The sequence below is a fragment of the Acipenser ruthenus genome, chromosome 2 (genome assembly GCF_902713425.1).
Source record: "Acipenser ruthenus chromosome 2, fAciRut3.2 maternal haplotype, whole genome shotgun sequence".
NCBI classification, from domain to species: domain Eukaryota; kingdom Metazoa; phylum Chordata; class Actinopteri; order Acipenseriformes; family Acipenseridae; genus Acipenser; species Acipenser ruthenus.
The window spans coordinates 105,186,923-105,211,545 of NC_081190.1; the positions used below are offsets into that span (position 1 = coordinate 105,186,923).

Consider the following 24,623-nt stretch of genomic DNA (forward strand, 5'->3'; position numbering starts at 1 on the left):
AAAAACTAAGTTATAAGACAAATAAGACAAGGGACAATGGCACCGTTTACAGTCAGACAAAGTGTCAGCAAGTATGACCACGATTTCTGTACAGTCTTGACCTGTACACCCCCTTCCATTAAGATTGTGGCCTCTCTAGAAGACACTGTCAATTCCACTTGCTAGGTTTGACCTCACAGTTTATCAAAAATATGTTTCTTTTTAGGCATTTGCTTAACTTAAAATCAGGCTTGTCTGATTTACTTACATAAAAATAAAAAAATCTGATCTGGCTGTCAGTTGTCCCATATACCTTTTTGTTTCACAAAAACAAGAGAGCCCATACTTTTGACAAGAACCTTTCTTTCACACCCCTGGCAACACGAAAATGTGAAAAGGATTGAATCCTATTTTTGCCAATATGCCCTACAACACATAGGAGCAGTGCAATCACAGCTCTCCATCCAAGAACATGTTCTACCAGAAAGAAATGAAGTGTTGTTTAACCGCACAAGGAATTTCATTGTGTCCAGTGTGTGGCAGCCTTTACTCCAACCCTAATGCACGCAGCGTCAGGATTAGGGTTAACTCATTTTTAATAAGCACTTTAAAACAGACCATTAATGACATAAAAAAATTCCTTCATTGGATTTCCATAGTTGAAGGATTATAATTGCTTTGTTGATTATAAATGCTTTGTTCAACAATAAACACTCTTTCCTTGTTTGAAGGCTCTTGAATACAACATCTTTGAAGGAATGGAGTGCCGTGGGGCCCCCTTGGTGGTTATCAGCCAGGGGAAGATTGTGTTTGAAGATGGCAAATTGCACGTCCACCAGGGAATGGGGCGTTTCATCCCCCGGAAGCCTTTTCCTGAGTATGTCTACCAACGCATCAAGACCAGGAACAAGGTACTGCAGCCCCACACACAGATTTGATAACTCCAGTAGTCCGGTTAAAAGTTTGTCCTTCATTCATTTATATGAAGTGTTTTTTTTCTACAGCGTCTTATTTTTCTAAATGCTTATAGTTTTTGTACTCGCCTTCTGTAAAGGTCCTTTGGATGGCTTTTAGAAAAAGATAAATATGTCTGCGGTGCCACAATGAAGTTTCTGAAATCACTCAATTTACTATAAATCTACATAGCTAGAGTTAGATTTCATTCATTTACCTTTGGTACTTCAAATCGTCACTTTTTTTTGCACCGTATTCACAGCATGACTGAAATAGAAACATAGGGAAGGTGAATGTTGCAGTTACAAATAAATGCTGCATATATTTATTTGATATATGTTGGATTAAAGAAAGTTTTTTGGTGGTCCTGAAGCCAAATCATTCTTCTTAGTCAAACTTTGTATGTGTCACTTCAGTACAAATGGCCAGGCCAGTCTACCCCTGTTTAAACACCAGATACATGTGCACTTCCTCTTGACAGAGGTCGTGTTTGACAAGGGCCTATTTCAGTATTGAATCCATTAACTTTCTGTAACCAGCCTACAATCTGAGGTGTACTGTAACAAAAGCTTGCTTTTGTGTCTCAAGAGGATGGAGATGCTTGGAGTCTCCAGAGGCATGTACGACGGGCCTGTGTATGATGTTCCTGCCACTCCCAAATATGTCACACCTTCACCATCAGCAAAATCATCTCCCACCAAGAACCAGTCTCCACCTATCAGGAACCTTCACCAGTCCAACTTCAGCCTATCAGGTAGGACAAGCCAGTTGCTATGTAGCTCAATTGGATGCACAATAACAAGTTTAAACTCTACCTGGCTATATTCCATTTGGCCGCACCCTAGCGTGGTGTGTTTATGTCTTTGTGTTGTTTGGAGTGTTGTGCTGTACTGTTAGCAGTGCTGTCCTTCAAATGAGATGTTATACCATGTCATGTCAGCTTAATGGAGGTTTAAAGTCCCATAGCGCGTGTTGAAGACAAGTACAGGTACTTACTCTGGTTAAACTTTAACAAAAATAAAAAAAAATTATAACATGAAAATACTTCAAAGGACCACACTATCAATGCAGTGTATTTATTTAGACTATAAGCACGTTATATATATAAGTAACATTTATATATTTATTTTTTTAATTGAATTACAGAAACTATTTTCATACAAATAAACACATTAGTGATACAGCACAACAAATATCATCCATTGCTGCAAAAGGCATTAGCTCCCAAATTCTTTGACATAAACTCTCTCTCTCTCTCTCTGTATAACAGGAGAACCACCATCTTCTGCTCTTCCCTGTAAGTTATATGCACTTTGCTTCAAATGAAATTACTTCATTTATTAGTTAGATTGAAGTTACTGGATTTTGAGATCTCCAGACCTTCTCAAAAACACCACATCAATTTTGCAGAGTGGAGCTGTTTTGTTTAGTGTCCAGTAGGACGCCAAGAAGTATATACTGCTGTGTAACGTGAATGTGGTAATGTAATGATGTTGCTTTACTCTGCCCTTCCCAACCCGACATGATAGCGTCACCACCTGCAGGATAACTCCACAAAGAAATGCTGTGAAAATGACATGTACATATTCAGCAGCCTCGCTCACAACACACCGACATAATAATCAAATTATACGATTTATTTTCTGATGATCTTTTATGCAGGACAGCCCTCTCATATTCAACGTCTTATATATTTCCAGGGGAAGCTTCTCGGCAGTTGGAAGGGTACAATAATACAAGCAAACATTACAAGCACACAGCAATAATAGGTTTGTGAGGTTAACAACAATTGCAACATTTCCTTTGTAGATTAAAGTTCCTAATAATAGATGCCCATTGTAGCCATGACATGGGCAGGTCTATTTAATTGATCTAAACAGTGGTGGATCTACATGTTGCCACTCTTTATATCATTCAAATAGAACCCTTTGTGTATTAATGTTATTCAAACTAACATCTCTAGCAGTGCATGTGTGTCTCTTTAATGTTTTTCTTTTCCATGTTAATCATTTCAATGTTTTTTTTTTTTGCTACTGTTCATATCAGTTGAATAGATGCCTGACTGTTTTATAAAAAAAGACCCCTCTTTCCCCCTGCTAACTCATACCTTAAACAAAATGTGTTTTTTTGTTTCCCCAGGACACCTTTGTAAATGTGATATAAATTGGGGTTATCCACTTAAAGTACAAAAAAGCATGCAGTTTGCAATATGGACCTAAATGACCTTAGTCAGAATAATTTACTCTGCCTGTTGAATAGCAAGTCTCCAGCCATTGTATGACTTCCTTATACCTTTCAACCGCTGTACTGTAGAGCAGGTGGAACTAACAAGTGGATAAGTCTGTGCTTCAATAGTTTCTGGAATGAGGAAATCAAAACACAATGGTTAAGAATGCGTTGATGTGGTAAACTTACTTTCTAATCTGTCTATAGAGGGGAAAGAGCACAGGGTAGGCAGAAGAATGGAGGGGAGGTGGGGGTAATTAAGACACACACACACACACACACTGAACTGCAGCCACAGCTCCTCAGGACCCGTCTCTCAGACTCACGTCCGGCTTCCCTTCTCTCTCTTGTTGCTCCCTCAGCCAAATAGCCATCCGTTCTCTCCCTCTGACTCTCACTACCCTCAGCAAGGTCCAAAGGTGGCGGATAAAAGGCCTGTGTCGCGGTCAACTGTAGTCATAGGATGCTGGTTGGTCCTTTCTCTGTGTCACTGTCTCCCCCTCGTATCCAGCCCACAGCCTTTTATACTGCCCCGCCCCCTCTCGCTCCTGAGAATCTGCTTGGAGGAGACCTCTCGGTAGGCTCTACCTCCTGTCCAATCAACACTCCCACCAGCTGTCCATCATGCAGGTCCAGTCTTAAATGGGCCCAGCTGCCATGAGGTTGTTACACTATATATATATATATATATATATATATATATATATATATATATATATATATATATATATATATATATATAGTGCCTATAGAAAGTGCCTCAGAGTTTCATGCATTTAAATGAGGATTTTTTTCCACTTATCTACACACCATACTCCACACTGTTAAGGGGAAAAAAGGTTTTATTGAGAAAAAAATTATATATTAAAAATACAAAACTGAAAGATCATAATTGGATAAGTCTCCACCCTCTGAGTTAATACTTGGTGGAAGCACCTTTGGCAGCAATTACAGCTGTGAGTCTGTTGGGATCGGTCTCTACCAACTTTGCACACCTAGATTTGGCAATATTTGACGATTCTTCTTACAAAACTGTTCAAGCTCTGTCAAGTTCCTTGGGGAGTGTTGATGGACAGCAATCTTCAAGTCATGCCACAAATTTTTGATTGGATTTAGGTCGGGGCTCTGACTGGGCCACTCAAGGATATTTACCTTTTTGTTCCTTAGCCACTCTAGTGTAGCTTTGGCTGTGTGCATTGGGTCGTTGTCATGCTGAAAGGTGAACTTCCGTCCCGGTTTCAGCTTTCTTGCAGAGGGCAGCAGGTGTTCCTCAAGGACTTCTTGTACTTTGCCCCATTCATTTTCCCTTCTATCCTGACAAGTGCCCCAGTCCCTGCCGATGAGAAACATCCCCATAACATGATGCTGCCACCACCATGCTTCACAGTAGGGATGGTATTTTTTGGGTGATGCGCTGTGTTGGATTTGTGCCAAACATAACGCTTTGCATTTAGGCCAGAAAGTTCAATTTTAGTTTCATCAGACCACAAAACTTTTTGCCACATGGCTACAGAATCTCCGGAGTGTTTTTTTGCATACTTAAAACGGGATTCAAGGTGGGCTTTCTTGAGTAATGGCTTCCTTCTTACCACCCTACCATAGAGGCCAGATTTGTGGAGTGCTTGGGATATTGTTTTCACATGCACACTTTGACCAGTCTTGGCCATAAAAGCCTGTAGCTCTTGCAAAGTTGCCATTGGCCTCTTGGTAGCCTCTCTGATCAGTTTCCTTCTTGCTCGGTCATCCAGTTTGGAGGGACAGCCTGATCTAGGCAGGGTCTTGGTGGTGCCATACACCTTCCACTTCTTAATAAACGTCTTGACCATGTTCCAAGGGATATTCAAGATATTTTTTTATACCCATCCCCTGATCTGTGCCTTTCAACAACTTTGTCCCAGAGTTTTTTTTAAAGCACCTTGGTGCTCATGGTTGAGTCTTTGCTTTGAAATGCACCTCCCAGCAGAGGGAACCTACAGGAACTGCTGAATTTATCCTGAAATCATGTGACTCACTACAATTTAACACAGGTGGAGGCCACTTAACTTGGTGTGTGATTTTGAAGGCGATTGGTTACACCTGAGCTAATTTAGGATTGCTATTACAATGGGGGTGGACACTTATCCAACCAAGCTAGTTCAGTTTATATATATATATATATATATATATATATATATATATATATATATATATATATATATATATATATATATATTAGCTCAAAGAGCCAGCTGCCCAAAACTGGCAAAACTGGGCCCATGAGTATGAAAGTGGTCTAACTACATTTTTGCAGATTTTCCAATACATGCATTTTTCCAATGTCTGGACCCTAATTTAATAATAGAAAAATTGACTAAACTGTAGTCAATTGGAAACTGGGTTCATTAGCTATGTGATGTTATGGGATACTGAAATTGAAAAATGGGCTATGTCAAATTACAATGTGAAAACGTGGTCTATGTCACACAGTAAACAAAAATGGCTTCTGAGAGAGGAAAGAGAAAGCTCAGAGAAAAGTTTTTACAACTTCTCAGCTTCATTCACTCTTTTTTGAAGATTCTGATTAATCTTCGGAACATGATTTGTCCCTTAGTGGATCAGGTAAGCCCCCCCCCCCCCCCCCCCCCCAAAAGAATGCAAATGTGCTAGTTTTAACATTTTAAATCTACTTAAGCAAATACAAATTAATGTTGTCTGTTTTTAAGTAATAAACTGGTACTTCGGAAAGTAAATAGATAACTAAATTAAGTAATAGTACTTATTTTGAGTAGCAAATCTATCACAATTTTTACAGCGCGGATGAGATTGGTTTCTGGCCTCAAGATTTAAAGTTTTTAAAGATTTTAATGCTTCTCTGCTTGATCAGACACAGTGAAATGCATATACTAATCATGTTACAAAATGGGTATTGTTATTACATATGTAATTGCATATTTATATACTGCAGTCCCGAAACCTTGTGCATTAATTTCCTTGAAAAGATATCACAACCTCTAGAGATTTCCTAGAATGATTAGATTACCAAAATTGCAAGTTTTTTCCTAAGTGCATGTGTAAACACATTTCATATTTTTTTTAACAGACTATGACCCAGCCCAGAACAGTAAGGATGAAAGTGAGGGGTCAGGTGCAGCTGAGACAGTGCAGCCAGAAGCTAGCTAGTCAGGAAGATGAGAATCATTTTGATGAAGGGGAAGAAGTTGTTTCTGTGCCTAGTGAGTTACCATCTGGAGGAAATGAGAAAAGAACAGTCAGAAAAGGAAGGAAGTGCACTAGAGACGTAGCTAATTGGAAAACAGTTGAAGTTAAAGCGAAATTCATGGAAAGCCTACATAAACTCAAGGGAAAAGACATTCCTGCAAAATAATTAAATCCAGCTGAACATAAATGTAGGTGTAAATGTACTGAAAAAGTAGGTGAGGGTGAGCAGAAAATTATTCACCAAAAATGTGGGAATCTTCAAGATTTCAATGGACAAAATGCATTCATTTGTGGCAGTGTGAAACAAGTACGCCCTAGACAGAGGCGTTCTGATCAAGCAACAGAGTATTGAAAGAACATTTCCATAGTGTATACTTTATCCACTGCACGTGGAACTGGAAGTGTGGGCAAGAAGTTATTTCTACAAACAATACAAATAAGTAATGGGCGACTGGACCATGCCTTGAGGTCACAGCTGTTGATAAGCCTGATGGAAGGGGAAAACATCATAGGCTTGATCTTACATCAGATCGTGAACATATAGGCACCTTCCCTCCATATGAAAGCCGCTATACAAATGATGAGTACTTGCCTCCTTACCTAGCCATTTCACAAATGTATGTGCTGTGTTGTACATGGTGCCTAGAGAAAGGCATTGAACCTGTGAAGGAGTGGGCATACCGTAAGGTTTTTAATGAAGAATTCAACCTGAGCTTCTATTTAACTACAAAGTTAAAATAACTGCTGAAATAACCACAGAGGAAAAACTATGCCGGCAAGCTGAATGGGATCTCCATCTCAGAAAGGCACAAACAGCAAGATATTCTCTGAAGTTTTCAAAAACAAACTCAGACCCAAGTCTGGACATCTTCACCTTCAACTTAGAAAATACATTTCCTACTCCTGACATAAGCTCTGGCATTGCCTATTATGCCCGTCAACTCTGGACATACAATCTAGGTATTGACAGAATGACAGATGACGATGTTTCCATGTATATGTAGCATGAAGGACAAGCATCCAGAAGCCCAAATGAGATTGGACAAGGTTTACAATGTTTTCAGACAGCTGTGGTGGACAGAACAGGAACTTTGAAATGGCAATAGTTTGCTCTTACTTGGTACACAGTGGTGCAGATGTGGTTGAACAGAAGTTTGACACCTGATCCCAGTTATCTCCCCAATGATGCAGACTTTGGGGTTGTTGAAAGATCTAAATCTAAACATCATGATATATTCATTCCTGAACACTGGATGAAAGTAGTTGAAACTGCCAAAAAGAAGAACCCATTCAAGGTGATAAAAATGAACGTTAAATGGCTACAAATCCACCGGCTACGATTTGAGAGTGGAAATCCCCTAACTATGATGTTTAAATATATCTTAGAACATGACGCACCTTGGTTTGAAATTGATTTTTCAAGAAAAATACAAGGAAGGCCAGGTTCAACAACACCAGCAATTGTGTCACTGTACCCATCGGGGCGACCAATCAAAGCACTTAAGAAACGAGACCTGCTTGGACTCCTTCAGTACATCCCTCCAGTGTATCACAAGTTCTACTGGGATCTACCAGTAGATGGGAACAACTGCAGCCAGGAATTCCATCCAGATGATGTACCTAGTGACTCAGAAAAATGCTGTTTCAATGATGAGTCCTAGAGTGAGAAGTTTGAAAATTACTGAATGGTGATCATACTGTAAAGGCTGTAAATAAATCAATCCTAGAGCAAGATCTCCAACTAGATCACATATTTACATTGGAAATACTTTGGAAATAAATCTGAAAGACTGTAATATAGTTGTTTTAAAGCTACTTAAAAAGGGAAAACTTAAATATTTCACAACAAAAGTTGACGTTTCTTTTTCACAAAGCTTAAGATGATTCGCTTTATTATGTTATGGTTTGATATTTTACTAAAAAATGCAACTGCTACAATATTATTGTTCACTAAAATGTAGATTTTTGGACATAAACTTTCTTTATATTGCATGAGAAAAAACAAAATCCTTAGAATAAAATTGGACTGGTATATTTTTAATGTTTATATTTTAAAAGTTTCATTATTTTAAGTTTAACAATTAGAACTTAAAGACCACACTGTAATGTTCCTCTTCACATTAAAACAAATGTTAAAATAAAATGTTCTGATTTTTCAGCAGTCATTAAACTTTGACCTTCATTTTTTCAAAACTGTAAAAATGTAGTTAGACCACTTTAATACTCATGGGCCCAACTCATAGTCAGGATTCGGTCAATGACCAACAAAAATAACCATTTTGCGATTTGAGCACTGACAAATTATCAGAGAACGAAATGAAAGGTTATTTTGGTGTTTGAGCAAATTATTTTGCTCAAATTGTGAACTGGAAAATATCAAACAGGCAAAGAGCGAAACTCAACAGAAGAGAAGGCTTCTTCGGTCTTTGAGTAAAGTGATATATAATGAAACTGCGAAATGTAAAATACTAAACAAGCAAAGAACAAGCACAAAAGAAGAGACTGCTTCTTCGGTCTTTGAGGAAAGCGATATAATCAAATTGCAAAATGTGCTTTGAGCAAATGCACAGTTCCCGAACAGATTTTAAAGATGCTGCGCATTCTGCAATTAGCAAATAATTGCATGGTGTTAAAATACAAACATTTTAATACATTTTTTTTATTGAATGAAAATAAAAGCAGTATATTATATTTATAAGATACACGTCATTGATTCATTATTTATGTATTCATTATTTATGCAGGAAGTAATTTAGGAGGATAGTGACCCCAAACATTAAACTTCAAGCGAGTTTGAAATAACATTCGTAATGCTCTCGTCTTGTTATTTAGAAAATACAGTTTTAGAGGAAAAAAAACACAATTAAAAATGGATTGTTTTATTCATATTATAAGACTACTGTATACACAGTATTTAAAGAGAAAAATCTAATGTCAATCCACGTTTGTCTAATCACAGTTTTTAAGCGAAAGAAAGAAAAAGAAAGAAATGTATGCCTATTAAACGTTTATAATATTCTCATTTCTTTCACTACCAATCAGCACCACACAGTGGAATAAAGACAGAGACTGCTTTTTGACAACAAAAAAGCCTTCTTTAAATGTTTAACATACAAGTCACTGGGGGGTGCTGGTGGATTGACAACGCAAGGAGCACAGACTACTATTATGTATGAAAGCCCAAATTGGGAATTTACTGCTGCGCGCCTATTAAAAGGAACTTTACAGTATTGAAATTGTGTTTCTGTGTCTGTCAAATCGCTCTTTAATCCACACTGTAAACCCTGATAAGTCATGTTTACTCAAAACAATTGAGTAAACTCATGTCCTTAATATAATTAAGTTTAGCTACTCATTTAGTTTTTGTTACAACAACTTTCTCTGGGGCTGACTAAACTCATAACATGTATATTCATGTAACTTTATCCATGTGAGTTAGATTTACTTTTTAATAGTCAAGTTAGTTTGAACATTTTTATTTCATTTAAACAATACAAAGTTAGCTGAGGCAACAGAATGTGCAATCAACAAGCTATTTTATTAACACTTCTGCTTGTGTGCTTATGGCAGCATTTAAAGTGCTGAAACCAGGCAGATGCAGTGATGTAGATAGAAGGAGAAGGGAGGAGGTCACATCCGCAGACTGACCACCGAACGGGGGTGGCCACACACAACACAAGGAGAACACATGTAAGGGAGCAGGTGGGGGCACAAGAGACAAGCAAACACAACCGCACATACACAAAACAACAACACAATAAACAACAAACAATTCCAAAAATAAATTGTACAAGTCCTGCAAAGGCTGATGGGAATCTAGTCCCCTGATTCTACTTAAACCATTTATGTTTGAACAAGTAAATTTGAATTTTCAACTAACTTAAAATGGATGAGGCATTCAGAACAGAAAATAGGAGGCACTTTTTTACAGAGAATTGTGAGGGTCTGGAACCAACTCCCCAGTAATGTTGTTGAAGTTGAAACCCTGGGATCCTTCAAGAAGCTGCTTGATGAGATTCTGGGATCAATAAGCTACTAACAACCAAACGAGCAAGATGGGCTGAATGGCCTCCTCTCGTTTGTAAACTTTCTTATGTTCTTATGTTCTTATGAGTGTTATGAGTAGCATTTGAATTTTTAAGTGAATGTAACTTGATTTATTTTTTTTAGAATGACAGTGCATATGCTTATTGTGCCGACTCCACTTTCTGCTTCCAGGTGCCCAGATTGATGACAACATTCCAAGGCGTTCTGGTCATCGCATTGTGAATCCCCCTGGTGGCCGCTCCAACATTACCAGCCTTGGTTGAGCTCTTGAACTTAAAGATTGTGACATCACAATGGATCATTGAGGGATTGTTCAGTTCATTTGTACTATATATCAGTGTTCTTGAGTCCGCAGATTATCTGGTATTACTGGGAATATTACGTTTCTGTCTAATAAGATGAGGTATAATCTTAGTGTGATGTCATTGCTTGAACATGATTGCCTCACCGTTGTGCTGTACTTTCTGCATGGTGCTTACATTACCCTTTTAGTGAAACAAGTAAACATTATATATATATATATATATATATATATATATATATATATATATATATATATATATATATATATATATATGTATTGTTTTGTAACTAGAAATGTGTTCTCTGCACTTTTGAATGTGGTTGGTTAGTTAGTTGCATGTATTAACACATTTTGTGGATACATTATTTTTTTTGCCAAGAATCCTCCGATTTAAAACACACTGTGTGGTAGTGTAAAGTTAATAAAAATGCCACTAACACATTCGTAGGTCTGCAATACAAGGCTTCCTACAGGTAGCCTTTCAAAAAAAGTGCTAATTCCGATTGGTATAATATTCAGCGTGGTTAGTGACTGCACCCAAGATCTATAAGGATCGTATTGTGCTAGTACCTCAGTAGGAGTGGTGCATATAAATCAGTGTTCATTTCTAGCAAAGTAACATACACCATATTGTAATTTAACAAGATAGTATGATAGCAAGGAACATTTCTTCATTATTTGTACAGTACCTGTGTAATACCTGCATGGAATCAGACCCCAGTCACATTTTTTTTCTTTTTTTACCGATTATTTCTTTGTATTCACCTACATTTTTACTTATGTTTAATTACTGTTGTCTGGTGATTTAAAAATGAAAACTCCAACATTGTGAAACAAACCATGAAAAATATGATTAAAAAAAGTAAGCCCTCTAGCCATTGTTTTAATTACTGAAACTGTTTATTTGTGCAAACTGGCAACTGTACTAAGCTTTGATTTAAATGAATCTTTTCTGCGGGAGTACCTCTCTAAAAACAAGGGCAGAAAAAATGTACTGAAGTAATGAATGCTGTGAAATGCAAAGTATATGTTTCTTTTAATGCTTTAATACGTACATATGTAAAAACACCCAACTATAAAGCAAATTTAACCCAATGGCATGTTAGTGAAACAGAATGATTAAACAGTCAGATACAACAGCAATGCCTTATTTTAATAAACATTTACCAATAATAATAATAATAATAATAATAATAATAATAATAATAATAATAATAATAATAATAATAAAACAAAAAACACACCATAACCTTCTGTTTTATCTACCTGCCTTAGCAAAAATGTTAAATGTGTGCTGACAAACGTTTTAAAACCTACTTAAAAAAGACAAACCTAACAGGTTAAATGTGCTTCTTCCTGGAACCCAATCACCTCATGGGTTGTCGGGTTGTTTTTTTTTTACATTTAATACAAAGGTGTGCAATTAGACCAGGTGACCTACAGAAAAGGAACCAGAATGCAGCAAATTATTCATAGGGTTGTATTTGTAAAAAAGGAAGTGAAAACCCAAGATTCTCAGCACGATTAAAGAGAATAAGGCTAGGAAGAGGTAAGCACATTGGTTTCAAAGCAATAATTAGTAATCAGAAAGAAAACAGTGCAAATGAGGTAGAAAATCACTTTCATGATAAAAAACCAAACACTTCGTAAAACTTCATAAAAGTAATGAATTCCAATGCTACTGTACCATAACCCTTTGCTGGTCTGTATACATTGTTTGCAATAGATGGAGCTAAAGAACTTCTTGAGAGAGAAAAAAGAAATGAAGTTTAGATCTACTGGTTCTCTGGACTAGATGACCAAACCTACAGCCTTAATGTGAATATTTATGAAAAGAAAACCTGTACAGTATGAACTGGTTTTATATTAGAAACATGATATTACCCACCAAACATAAAACATGTACCTTATTTAATTCTAAAGATTCAATATGGTGTTGTACAACATGGTGTATATTTATAGAATACAAAATGTATGTGTTCACTTAACATTTTCATAATACCCATGATGCATGGGTGTTATAGAAACTTAATTGCTTTACAAATATCCCAAGGTCCAATTTTACCTGAATAAATACCTTCATTTCAAAGCTGCTTGATGATTGTAGGGAAATTACAAAATGTCACATGACCTTTACTTTCAGTGGATAGAAAGCGTATCTGTATTTGTATTGCAATACAAAAGTGGTTTCCAAACTGTCCTAAGAGTTTTTTTAGGGATCTTCCCCATGGTCCACAACCGATATTAGACCAAGATCAGCCAATGTGTGTGCTGAGCACTTTTTAATTAACTTGTTACTTGGCTGGTTTAGGATCTGAGGTCTTTTCTATTGTTGATATTCTTTTGTATTCTGCAAAAATATATATTTTACTTTTACTTTACTTAATAGATAGTTTACAGATTGCATTGTACATTGTGGTATTATTTTTCTTTTAGAAAAAAAAGATGGAAACAGTTTGATAATTAAAATAATTTACAAACTGTTTAAATGTAAAGAAAACTACAGTGGCACTAACTACTATTCAATAGCCACACGTTCATTCATTATAGCTCAATTAAACAACCCATTCCTAAATTTAAATGAATATACATAAGGGGATGTCATGTTATACAGAGATATCTTCCTGTATTTTGTTTTCTTTTTACAGAACAAAATGAGCTCAACTGTACAACTTTACAGCTAAGTACTCAAGTCACCCAATCTTCTTGATTATTATCAACTGCATACTATAGGAAAACAGCTCTTCTGTCATCCAGTGTATTTCACATTCAGCCAGATTCTCAAAGCATTCTCTCTAGTGCACCGCTCTTCTAGAAGCAACATTTAATATAAATGTATGAACTAGAAATGAGTCACAGGTATGTTCATATTTTTCTGAGCTTTTTCTTGTCCCTTTGTTATTTCTTGCTAGTTCTGTAACATTACAGTGTGCAGTGTGGATGAGTGAAACCATGGCTACCAGTATCTACCTGAATTGTTCTTAGTGTAAGACTTTGCCCTCCCCAGAGGAACTCTGGCGAGTGCTGCAAGCTGTGTCATGAAGGTCTCCACTTCCTGTTAAACAAAACCATAAGAGATAACCAGGAACTAAATTACCAAATTCTGAAACTTAGAACAAGAACCAGTACTGCATTTCTCATATTCTTCAGACACTGCATTTAAAAAAAAAAAAGAAATGTTTTTCAATATATTTGTACCTGCAGTTGTCCATCAAGGTGTTTTTCCATATGATCCAAAGCAGACATCTTTATCCTTCGAAACTCAAGTGTTGCTTCGTGATTCAAGTCATACTCGGTCAGGCTTGTTTTCTTTTGTAAAACCACTCTATTGGGACAAAAAAGGTAAGTTCAATACCATTCAAACATTACAACATCAAAATACCCTCCAAACGTATGAGGGTCTTGTCAGTGAAGCTACCAGTTGTGAGGACTGTTTCCAAGCTGGTAAATAATTTAAATATTAAAATTAGTACTTGGTCTGTGTTGCCATGCTACTGAACCACCAATATATACTATATATATATACAGATATACTTCTTCATCTGAATTTAACGTAGGTTGCAAATGAAAGCAATCAATGATATACTGTAGGATGACAACTGATCTTCATGGAATAGCGGATTTGTTAAAAGTAGTCAGCTTTGTGCTGAATCTATAAGTATCAAAGGCGTCTGTGTGCAATCAGTTTGCAGACCGCATGTACGGATTATGGGTGGTAAATGATGGAATGGATCAAGTGTGCAATAGCCTTCATTCATGCTGTAATAAATGCCATCAGTTTGGAGTAGCTGGGGCCCGACTTCTTGAGTTCCATGTACCTAAAACCCAGGAACTGGTGCAGGGCTAGAGTGAGTTCATACCCTGCCATTGTTGCCTGATTCACCTACCTTCTAGACGTCTGAACTGCTGCTGTTTATCATGTTCCAAGGCTTCTGTGATGTCATTTATCTGAGTGAAATAGTTCTGTACCAGTGTATTAACGGATTCTCTGGTCACATACACACTCTCAGTAGCAGCTTCTTTTAACTGGACCTGTAAATTTAATTTTTAGTCGACTGTTTTTTTTATAGTTTTCAAGTCATTGAGGAGGTTTCTTTTTATCTAAAAAGGTAGTGATCTGTTTATTAAATGTGTTATGTTTACGTATTTGTTGATAATATATACCAATGAGAAACTTACATCAAAATAATGCATATGGAAATATAATGTTTTAATTGCTAGATCCGTCCCTTATAAGTCACAGAGATACACAATAAGCAATTGTGTTTCTGCCACTGCAGCAAACGTGTGGAATGCTGTACAAAGTCTTTTAAAACGGATACTGTAGTATATTAGCAGTTACCAAAGCTATCTTGGACTTAAAACTGTTTCACCTGAGCAAAACGAAAACTGGCGAGGGGCCTTACTTCCCTCTCAGCAGATTTTCATGGCAATACAACTTGATTTTTTTTAAAAAAAAACAATGTTCATAAAACCCGCATAATGTTAACGTTTTTCTGAGAGATGTGTTTTTATTTGAAAAATAAAACATGTGCGCAAATAAATTCAAATTCACGATGTAGTCTGAACGAGTAAATTCGATTTTTAAAGTAACAAGGAAAGCAAAAAAAAAAAAACTACAACTACGATACCAAGAAAGCTGAAGACTCCCAAATCCCAAAGACTGGGAAAATGTTACCATTTGTTTTATTTGATTGGTAGGTCTTCAACCTGTCAAAACACAGATTTTAGTACAACCTCCCCAAATATGGCGGCCTAGCACCAATCGTAACGTGATGGAGGCGGGGCATTTAAAGTTTGGAAAGTTGTCAAGGAATGCGATGCAAAACAGGAGAGAAGAATGACTTCTGATAATGCAATCCTGTGATAGAAGGAAAACGTTATTTGTCTTATATATATATATTTTTTTTTTAATATGATGGACATCTATATTTTTCGTCGGAAGTATTAACTGACCACATTCTGGAGGCTGAGTATGATTTTAAACTAGGAGTGGGGGAGATCACATTTCAGGAGGCTGCTCAACGTAGTACTACACAGTAGAACTTAGGGGCACAACAAAGTTGCAAGCCTAATGAATGTAACCAAGCGTTTGTTACATTATTTACGATGATGCGCAAATTTACTTACAATGGAAAGTTACTGGCAAATCTCCAGGCTTTGGGAGTCATTTATTCCACAGAATAATAGAAAAAAGACATGTTTACTACGAATACTAGTAAACATTTGTACTGTCGCTTTACCAGTAGCCACGTTAATTTTAAGTTGTGTAATATATTTTCACCAATCTTTGAACTGTGTTTCATTATACAACGGCTACCGATACAATGTAACAAAAACGTGTTTTAAGGTAATTAGTGATTTATTTCCGGAGAACCAAGATTCAGAACCAAGTTACCATTTGGAAAGCGTTGACAGAATAAAACACACGACTCGCTTGCAAGTGACCAGCTTGGTACACACGCAGATGCTGGGACATACAATGCTTGGCAAATGCAATACATTCGATGAAGACCAAATGCGCAGAACTGAATTGAAAGCAATATTGTTTGAAAGCAATTCAGTTAAGGTAAGCATGTGATATGAGATTTAAGTATGTGTTTATAAGCAGAACAACACTATGACTCATTAACAAATAACATATTTTAGTACAGTTTGTGAGAACTGCTCTTATTACAAACGTGCGTATGACACTAAAGCTTGTGATATGTGGCCACCCCCACGCGTGTGGTACATTGTAGCGTAGTATACAGCATTGTATTGTTTCTTCATGAAGCAGAATGTTCATAGCACAATAGTAACCAATGCAAACATGTTTTTGCATGTACAGTACATATACATTATTTCCACAGCAGGTGATAACATAATTAATCACATGTATACGATATATATATATGAGAGAGAGAGAGAGAGAGAGAGAGAGAGAGAGAGAGAGAGAGAGATGTGTTTGAATGTATGAATAGCAGTAGCATTCGAGTTAAGGTGGTGGAAAGCAGTAATTATAGAAGTATGGGTAATCGGTATATGCAAAGGTAGGTAATGTTTATATTTGCATATCCTTTACCCATAATTATATATGTAAGAAATAACCCACGACACGGTGTGCGGTAAATAAAAAAAATGAACCTCGTGCCTCATAAGGCACCCAAAGCGTGCCGTAAGGATTGTCTTACCGCACACTGTTGTGGGTTATTTCTTACATATAAAATGGCTTGGATAAATTAAGTGCTGTGATTGGTTGAACAAGATCACATGACCGTGCGGTAATAATTGTCTTAAGGCACGGCTATGACATCATAGATCAACTTACTTACCTGCTCTATTAATATTATGGGTCCTTAATAACAATTATCTAAATAGTTTTTCTGTAGGTAAGAATGTCAACATACAACTGAAACAGCATTTAAATCACTCAACAATCAGTTTTTTTTCATCGCTGTCACTAAGAATTACAGAAAAACTGGCAAATATACTGTGGTATTTATTTAGTCAGAGAACAGAACAAAGAAAACTGAGGCAAGCAGTAGCAGTAACACTATTCAAAAGCCATCTGAGAAATCACCACGCAAGTCTCACTCAGCATGTAATATACTGTATATGCAGCAGCGGCATCTTGGCCTACTTATTAAATATCGCCTTATAAAACTGACTAGCGAGTATGCAATATTTAAACTTGACACAACAGATACATCTCACCACTACCCTCTGATTTCAGAAAGATATTTAAAACAAAATTAAAATCTCTCCTGCTCTCTGCTGACACAACCGTTGGGCTAAACAAGGTCAGGTTCGGCATAGAATTCTATTGTGCTCGCCACGGACAGGAAGGCTGCGGCACTGCGCAAACTGACACAGAAGTCGTTTAGTCCACATATCATCTAACGCTGGTTAGCATTTTTCTACTCTGATGCATTATGAGCATCAACAATTTACTCAAAGCCACCACTAGTGTTTTCTACTTGCACCCCGGGGAATTACGCAATTAATATATCGTTTAAAAGAGGTTATTATTGCTAAAGGTGCCTCAACTAGCTAATAATTTTATTTTCCTTTATCGGGTATGAATGCTTTTGATTTAGCATTTTTGGAGTTTTGCAAAAAAATTGCTGTAATAAATAATTGTAGACATCTATTTCATGTAACCTTTTCATCCTCATCCACAAAAGCAAAACTTTTGCTACAAGTATTTGTTTGAGAAATTTCTAGAAATTATAAATTTCCATTGGTGTATGTAAACTTTTGACTACAACTGTGTGTGTGTGTGTGTGTGTGTATATATATATATATATATATATATATATATATATATATATATATATATATATATATATATAAAAAAAATTAGTAAACATGGACTGGTAGAAGATGTATAGAGGGAAAGTGGAAGTCAGAAAACACTGAAAGCGAAGTTTTCATGATGATTTTAGTGTTTGCAGCATCTTTGTAGTATATATTTTTAATCTTTTTTCTGTTGCCCGCCATTTTGCCTTGTTGTGTGAAGAGAGGAAGGACTTTCAGCGTGATGACATCATCTGAGGGAGTTTGTAAAAAAAAAAAAAACTGTTGACCGTAAGCAGCGTCATGGGGGAAATAGTTCGATCTATTTTTGGTCATGTGATGAGGTTTTAACTGATTCACACACACACACACACACACACACATATATATATATCCCTATCTTTCCATTTGAAAATGTATAATTTTTAATTTTGATATGAATTAACTTTTTATCCCTTAAGGACTGAATGTTTTTTATGTTTTGCTTTTATTTTAGTTAATAGATGACAAAGGGCCAGTCTATTTTTCATCCATGCACAGAAGAGATCATTTTTACAAAAGCACATACGTCACAGGTAAATCTATTACTATTATGCACTTGTAAAAGCTTTGGTAAAAAAATGTGCACATGAATCCAATTCTGTACAAACTGTATTGTTTTCAACAAATACTTCCTCTTGCCCTCACACGGAATTCTGTACTACACACTTGCATTTTGCAAACTTTGGTGTGTGGTGCTTGAAAATTACCTAGAGTACGACAGGTCATTGTTCTCACTCAGTTTAAGCAGGGGTGAAACCCAGGTATGCTTTTCTCACAAACACTCTCAAATGCCTGTCTTATATATCTTGCCTAACTGTGTGTGCAGGAAGCAATGTTGTATCCGCCACAGAACATCCACCCCTTCTACACAAGGGACCCCACTTTATCAGTTCCTTTATCAGACCCCACTTTATCAGTTCTTCTGCACCCTCAGTGGTGAACATCCTGCTTACCTTACAGCTGTGCTGAGCACAGTGTGCTCATAATATTTGTTTAACCTTTGCTAACTTTAGACTTGACCCTGGTTACATTGAGTAATCTGCATTTCTAGAGAATGCTGTAATGTCTGGGAGCCATGAGCAGATGGTGGAGGACCCTGTTCTTTCACTGTCTTCTGCAGCCCCAGGAGGTCCATGGAGACATTCAGTGTTTACCTTGATCAGCACCTGGACAGGTGATATTCTCCAGAGAAGAAAAAGAGAACCATTGCCAAGACACAAACATGTAAGTATTTTACTGACAAAAGAAAATCACTTAAAGATCAGTGGTTGCTCTTTGACCTTTATTGGAATTTAGCCAGTATACAAGGGCTGTTTAATATCCACAAAATAGGATGCATATTCCCAGTGATGGAGATAAATTGGAGGTGCTTGTACTTGTCTAATGAAACACTTAGCCATTTATGATAAAGCATGGTGACAACATTCTTTACCATACATTGTTAGATTCTGGAGATATGTGGAGGTACTTGTCTGTTTATACCCACACATGTCAGACTTCATTGTACACAGGTGCATAAGTTGATATAAGTCATGGTGTCTGTTTTTCATGTTATTGATAACTCTAATGTCCTGACAGGGAATGTGTGTTAATGACATACTTGCTCATTTTTTTTCTTTTCAGATCAGAAGCCTTGCACAGGCTTCGACATTTGGTCTGACATTTCACAAATGTGGACAGGTAGGCCTTATTAGACTGTTTTATAAAAACTAAATTTCCCAATCATCTCTTAGAACGTCTGAACATGTTCAGTAAACATCGGGTTGCTTCCCTGAATGACTGAAATACATTTAAAAGCCAGACCCTGAAGGGATTGGGAAAATTTCACTCACCAGGTGAAGTGACCCAGGAAGGTCAAGATCTGAAAGCATGTGCCCTTCCAGTTATAAAGTTCTAAAAGGAAGATACATGCTTGCCAAACCTATTTAGTGAACTGATGTGGGTGACAGGTAAATCTTCTCAAACTATTTTGTTAGCTACAAATACTTTAAATAAGAATAATTAAAATGGTATACAGTCAACCTCGGTTAACTTGACATCCCACAGGGATGCCATTTAGTGTTGACTTATCCGAGGTGTCGAGTTAACCACGGGTGCACATGAGCCATGGCATTAACATGCATATAAGTAACAGAGCTCACATGTTTACAGTATTACAGTATTTGCAAGTTTATTTTTAGTTAAACGTCCTTATGGAAACGGTTGAAAGAACTGCTGTGAATAAATCAATTACAGTATACGTACTGTACAAACTCGGTACAACTCGTGTAGTTCAATTGAAAAGACAATCCATCCACAAACTGTTGACTATACTTTTACGTATTGACTTGTACTGTCTAATTTGATGGCTTAAATATTATTATTATTTATTTCTTAGCTGACGCCCTTATCCAGGGCGACTTACAATTGTTACAAGATATCACATTATTTTTACATACAATTACCCATTTTACAGTTGGGTTTTTACTGGAGCAATGTAGGTAAAGTACCTTGCTCAAGGATACAGCAGCAGTGTCTCCCACCGGGGATTGAACCCACAACCCTCCGGTCAGGAGTCCAGAGCCCTAACCACTACTCCACACTGCTGCCCCACATAGCAAAAGTTAACAAATGTACATTGCCTGCGTGCAGTACTTTACACTTTTCTCTATTAAATGTCGTTTGCCATGTTTCTGCCCAGTTCTGAATGCTGTCTAGATCATTTTGAATGACCTTTGCTGCTGCAACAGTGTTTGCCACTCCTCCTATTTTTGTGTCGTCTGCAAATTTAACAAGTTTGCTTACTATACCAGAATCTAAATCATTAATGTAGATTAGGAATAGCAGAGGACCTAATACTGATCCCTGTGGTACACCACTGGTTACCTCGCTCCATTTTGAGGTTTCTCCTCTAATCAGTACTTTCTGTTTTCTACATGTTAACCACTCCCTAATCCATGTGCATGCATTTCCTTGAATCCCTACTGCGTTCAGTTTGAGAATTAATCTTTTATGCAGGACTTTGTCAAAAGCTTTCTGGAAATCTAAATAAACCATGTTGTTTGCTTTGCAATTATCCATTGTCGATGTTGCATCCTCAAAAAAATCAAGCAGGTTAGTTAGACACGCTCTCCCTTTCCTTAAACCATCCTGACTGTCTCCCAGGATACTGTTACCATATAGGTAATTTTCAATTTTGATGTTATTATAGTTTCTATAAGTTTACATATAATAGACGTCAGGCTTATTGGTCTGTAGTTACCTGGTTCGGTTTTGTCTCCCTTTTTGTGGATCGGTATTACATTTGCAATTTTCTAGTCTGTCGGTACAGCCCCTGTGTGGGCATGTTCTACCACCTTTTCGTTTACGCCGAAGCACAGAAAATCTTAATATGCTTTTTATTTTTATTTTTTTAAACAGAAACCTAAAATAGAATTCCTGGACATACTGATTTTTGCAAATGGACTGCTCTTTAAGGAAATAAGAGCATAAATCTTTTTCAAGGGTATCAACCCCTATGTAGCTACTGTAAGAATGATGCTTGAGTGTGAATAGCTGAATAAGACATTAGTTTGGGTATTTTAGTAGCATAAACATAAAAATTGTGGGTATATTTTTTAAAACATTAAACAGAACCAAATTGGTGATTCTGTTTCTTATTTTTGTACGCCTAATATCAGTAGAACTGCTTGCTTTTATTTTGTGGCAGGTCTGATTCCCATAAAAGGTGTTTGTTTTTATAGAGATATTCATTTATTAAGAACACTAAAGGCCCCATTTTGAAGTGAGTGCACAGTTTCCCCTCATTTTTCTGAAATAAATAAAAACCTTTTAAGATTGTAAACCTAGTAAGAAACAACTCAAAAGAATAATGTAATTGCTCCAACCTGCAACAAATTTGTTTTTTGATAGTCTCATAGATGATATTTTTTCCTTTCTGAAAAAAGAGAAAACGTTGCAATTACTTCAAAATCGGACCTGAAATATCAAGATACTCAATATATCGCGAGAATTTCTGAACTAATATCGTGATGACAAAGTTAATATTGTGACATCCCTACAACGGACAGTATAACCAGCTGCACTTGGTAGTTGCAAATGAATGGCTGAACGATCCGTTTCCTGTCAGAGGTCAGTCCACTAGTCCGTTTTAATATTTTTTATGCCTTTTGGTACTGGTAAAAAGCGTGGTGTTGAATTAAAAAATTAAGAGGCAGGATGCATATATTTTATATGGAGAACATTCAAGATAAAGACTGTCTGTCAAATGAAGCGAAGGTGTAGAGTTATCCACCAGTCAAGGTTGACTGAGGTTGACTAGTTTATTTTAATGATACAAAATACAAGCCATCTCATAAAATAAAATTATATAAATGTATATTTAATAAATTAGTATTAACACATATTCATGTGTGTGTGTGTGTGTGTGTCTATATATATATATATATATATATAGACACACACAGAGAGAGAGAGAGAGAGAGAGAGAGAGAGAGAGAGAGAGAGAGAGAGAGAGAGAGAGAGAGAGAGAGAGAGAGAGAGAGAGAGAGAGAGAGAGAGAGAGAGAGAGAGAGAGAGAGAGAGAGAGAGAGAGAGAGAGAGAGAGAGAGAGAGAGAGAGAGAGAGAGAGAGAGAGAGAGAGAGAGAGAATATATATAGTATATTATTCTTGTTTTCAAATGTAGGTGGATTCCAAAAAAGAATTCCCGACTGTGTCTTTTAAGCTGGTGATTAACAACACAGGTATACCATCAGCCACAAATATCTCCCAGCTCAGCATACGGGATGCGGTTACTGGCCTGACTCTGCAGGTTACTAGTGGTAACGTGTTGGAAAGAGGGTTCCAGACTTTCACAAAAGATACCCTGACAGGTAAGAGGTGTGTTTTCTTTTTTTTGAATTTCCTTAGATGAAAATGTAATCATTCAGAAAACATGTGCAACAGCACCACTTCTGACCAGAGATTGGAAGAATATTATTCCTCTCATCTAATGGCGTACCGAGACTTTTCATTATAGTTCCTTTTCTTCTTGCGTTCTCTCTGTGATGTATGTGCAAGCAGGGATACAGCTTCCAGCTTGTGGTAACGAGGATTCAGGCAGGTTATAATGGATGTTTTTTAGCCAATCAGCTTATGAGTTTTTCTGTCATTGACCAAGACTCCAGAATGTGTCAGATTTTGATTTGCCTTGGTTAGCACTCCATTATCCACTAATGTTGTTTCTCTTTGTAGTTGGTTCACACTACACAGTGAAGTACACAGCACTCATAAAAGAACCACATGGGATTCTGGCACTGCCTGCCTACCTCACCTTTTCCAATGCATCACAGGTATGTTGCATTCTCTACATATCATTATTCAGTTAAGCGGAGTAAGGCTGAATTAAAAGTAAAAAAAAAAAGAAGTCGTTCAAGTGGTTTTTAATATTGTCATTAAACTTTACAGTTTAAAATGTAAAAATGTATAGCAAACATTATTTCATTATTTTTTAAGGGAAATGTGGCACTACACTAGGTAAAAGAAAGTTCACTGCTTGCATTGCTTTCCATTCCAGGAAATATATTGCATCTACACTTCATAGGTCTTTCAGCTCATCAGTGTCTTAGGGGTCAAAGCATCTTACTGGCAGGCTACAAAGCATATCGGCCAATAGTGGAAGCAGCTGAAGGGGTGGGGACAATTTTATTTTCCAAGTAAAAAGATGATGAAAATGCAAAACAATCTAAAAGCAAGGCCTGCAAGCAGAGCTTTCTTTAACCTAGTGTAGTACCAAATGTAATGCTTAAAATGTAAATGCATGTTTGCTAAGGCATACATTTGAGACCTGTGTAGTAAATGCATGTGCATGGCATGGAAATGTATGGAATGATTTTGTTACCTACAATAAATGGTAATGCTGTCAGTTTAATATACAGAGCTATCTTCCTATAATACAATTATTGTAAGAATTACGCATTGTATGTTCTATTGAACTGGAAGCTATATATTATACACATATACAGCTCTGGAAAAAATTAAGAGACCACTGCAAAATTATCAGTTTCTCTTGTTTTACTATTTATAGGTATGTGTTTGGGTAAAATGAACATTTTTGTTTTATTCTATAAACTACTGACAACATTTCTCCCAAATTCCAAATAAAAATATTGTCATTTAGAGCATTTATTTGCAGAAAATGACAACTGGTCAAAATAACAAAAAAGATGCAGTGTTGTCAGACCTCGAATAATGCAAAGAAAATAAGTTCATATTCATTTTTAAACAACACAATACTAATGTTTTAACTTAGGAAGAGTACAGAAATCAATATTTGGTGGAATAAACCTGATTTTCAAGCACAGCTTTCATGCGTCTTGGCATGCTCTCCACCAGTCTTTCACATTGATGTTGGGTGACTTTATGCCACTCCTGGCACAAAAATTCAAGCAGCTCGGCTTTGTTTGATGGCTTGTGACCATCCATCTTCCTCTTGATCACATTCCAGAGGTTTTCAATGGGGTTCAGGTCTGGAGATTGGGCTGGCCATGACAGGGTCTTGATCTGGTGGTCATCCATCCACACCTTGATTGACCTGGCTGTGTGGCATGGAGCATTGTCCTGCTGGAAAAACTAATC

The 24,623-nt window shown here is 36.7% G+C and overlaps 2 protein-coding genes and 1 long non-coding RNA gene across 10 annotated transcripts in view; 2 read left to right on the forward strand and 1 right to left on the reverse strand.

The window, feature by feature from the left end:
* LOC117409064 (dihydropyrimidinase-related protein 1-like) overlaps positions 1-10,927 on the forward strand; it is a 39,808-nt gene extending 28,881 nt beyond the window's left edge. For 3 of the 7 annotated variants that reach the window (XM_059005354.1, XM_059005385.1, XM_059005395.1), the window contains exons 12-16: positions 711-890; positions 1,522-1,687; positions 2,204-2,230; positions 2,634-2,702; positions 10,576-10,927. In XM_059005354.1, coding sequence (XP_058861337.1) covers positions 711-890; positions 1,522-1,687; positions 2,204-2,230; positions 2,634-2,702; positions 10,576-10,667 — 534 coding nt within the window. In that variant the 3' untranslated portion in view covers positions 10,668-10,927. The remainder of the gene's footprint in view (positions 1-710; positions 891-1,521; positions 1,688-2,203; positions 2,231-2,633; positions 2,703-10,575) is intronic. The other 4 variants (XM_059005368.1, XM_059005362.1, XM_059005375.1 and 1 more) reach the window with 4 other exon arrangements.
* Positions 10,928-11,429: 502 nt separating this feature from the next.
* On the reverse strand, positions 11,430-15,422 carry LOC117408999 (uncharacterized). The gene is made up of 3 exons (XR_004545461.3): positions 14,596-15,422; positions 13,907-14,033; positions 11,430-13,763 (listed from the first exon to the last, which is right to left on the reverse strand). It is a non-coding gene; the product is annotated as an uncharacterized LOC117408999 (long non-coding RNA).
* A 51-nt stretch (positions 15,423-15,473) lies between these two features.
* The window catches only part of LOC117408524 (limbin-like), a 78,111-nt gene continuing 68,961 nt past the window's right edge, over positions 15,474-24,623 (forward strand). For both annotated transcript variants that reach the window (XM_034013567.3, XM_034013568.3), the window contains exons 1-6: positions 15,474-16,277; positions 18,483-18,561; positions 19,080-19,252; positions 19,652-19,708; positions 22,693-22,879; positions 23,241-23,338. In XM_034013567.3, coding sequence (XP_033869458.3) covers positions 15,840-16,277; positions 18,483-18,561; positions 19,080-19,252; positions 19,652-19,708; positions 22,693-22,879; positions 23,241-23,338 — 1,032 coding nt within the window. In that variant the 5' untranslated portion in view covers positions 15,474-15,839. The remainder of the gene's footprint in view (positions 16,278-18,482; positions 18,562-19,079; positions 19,253-19,651; positions 19,709-22,692; positions 22,880-23,240; positions 23,339-24,623) is intronic.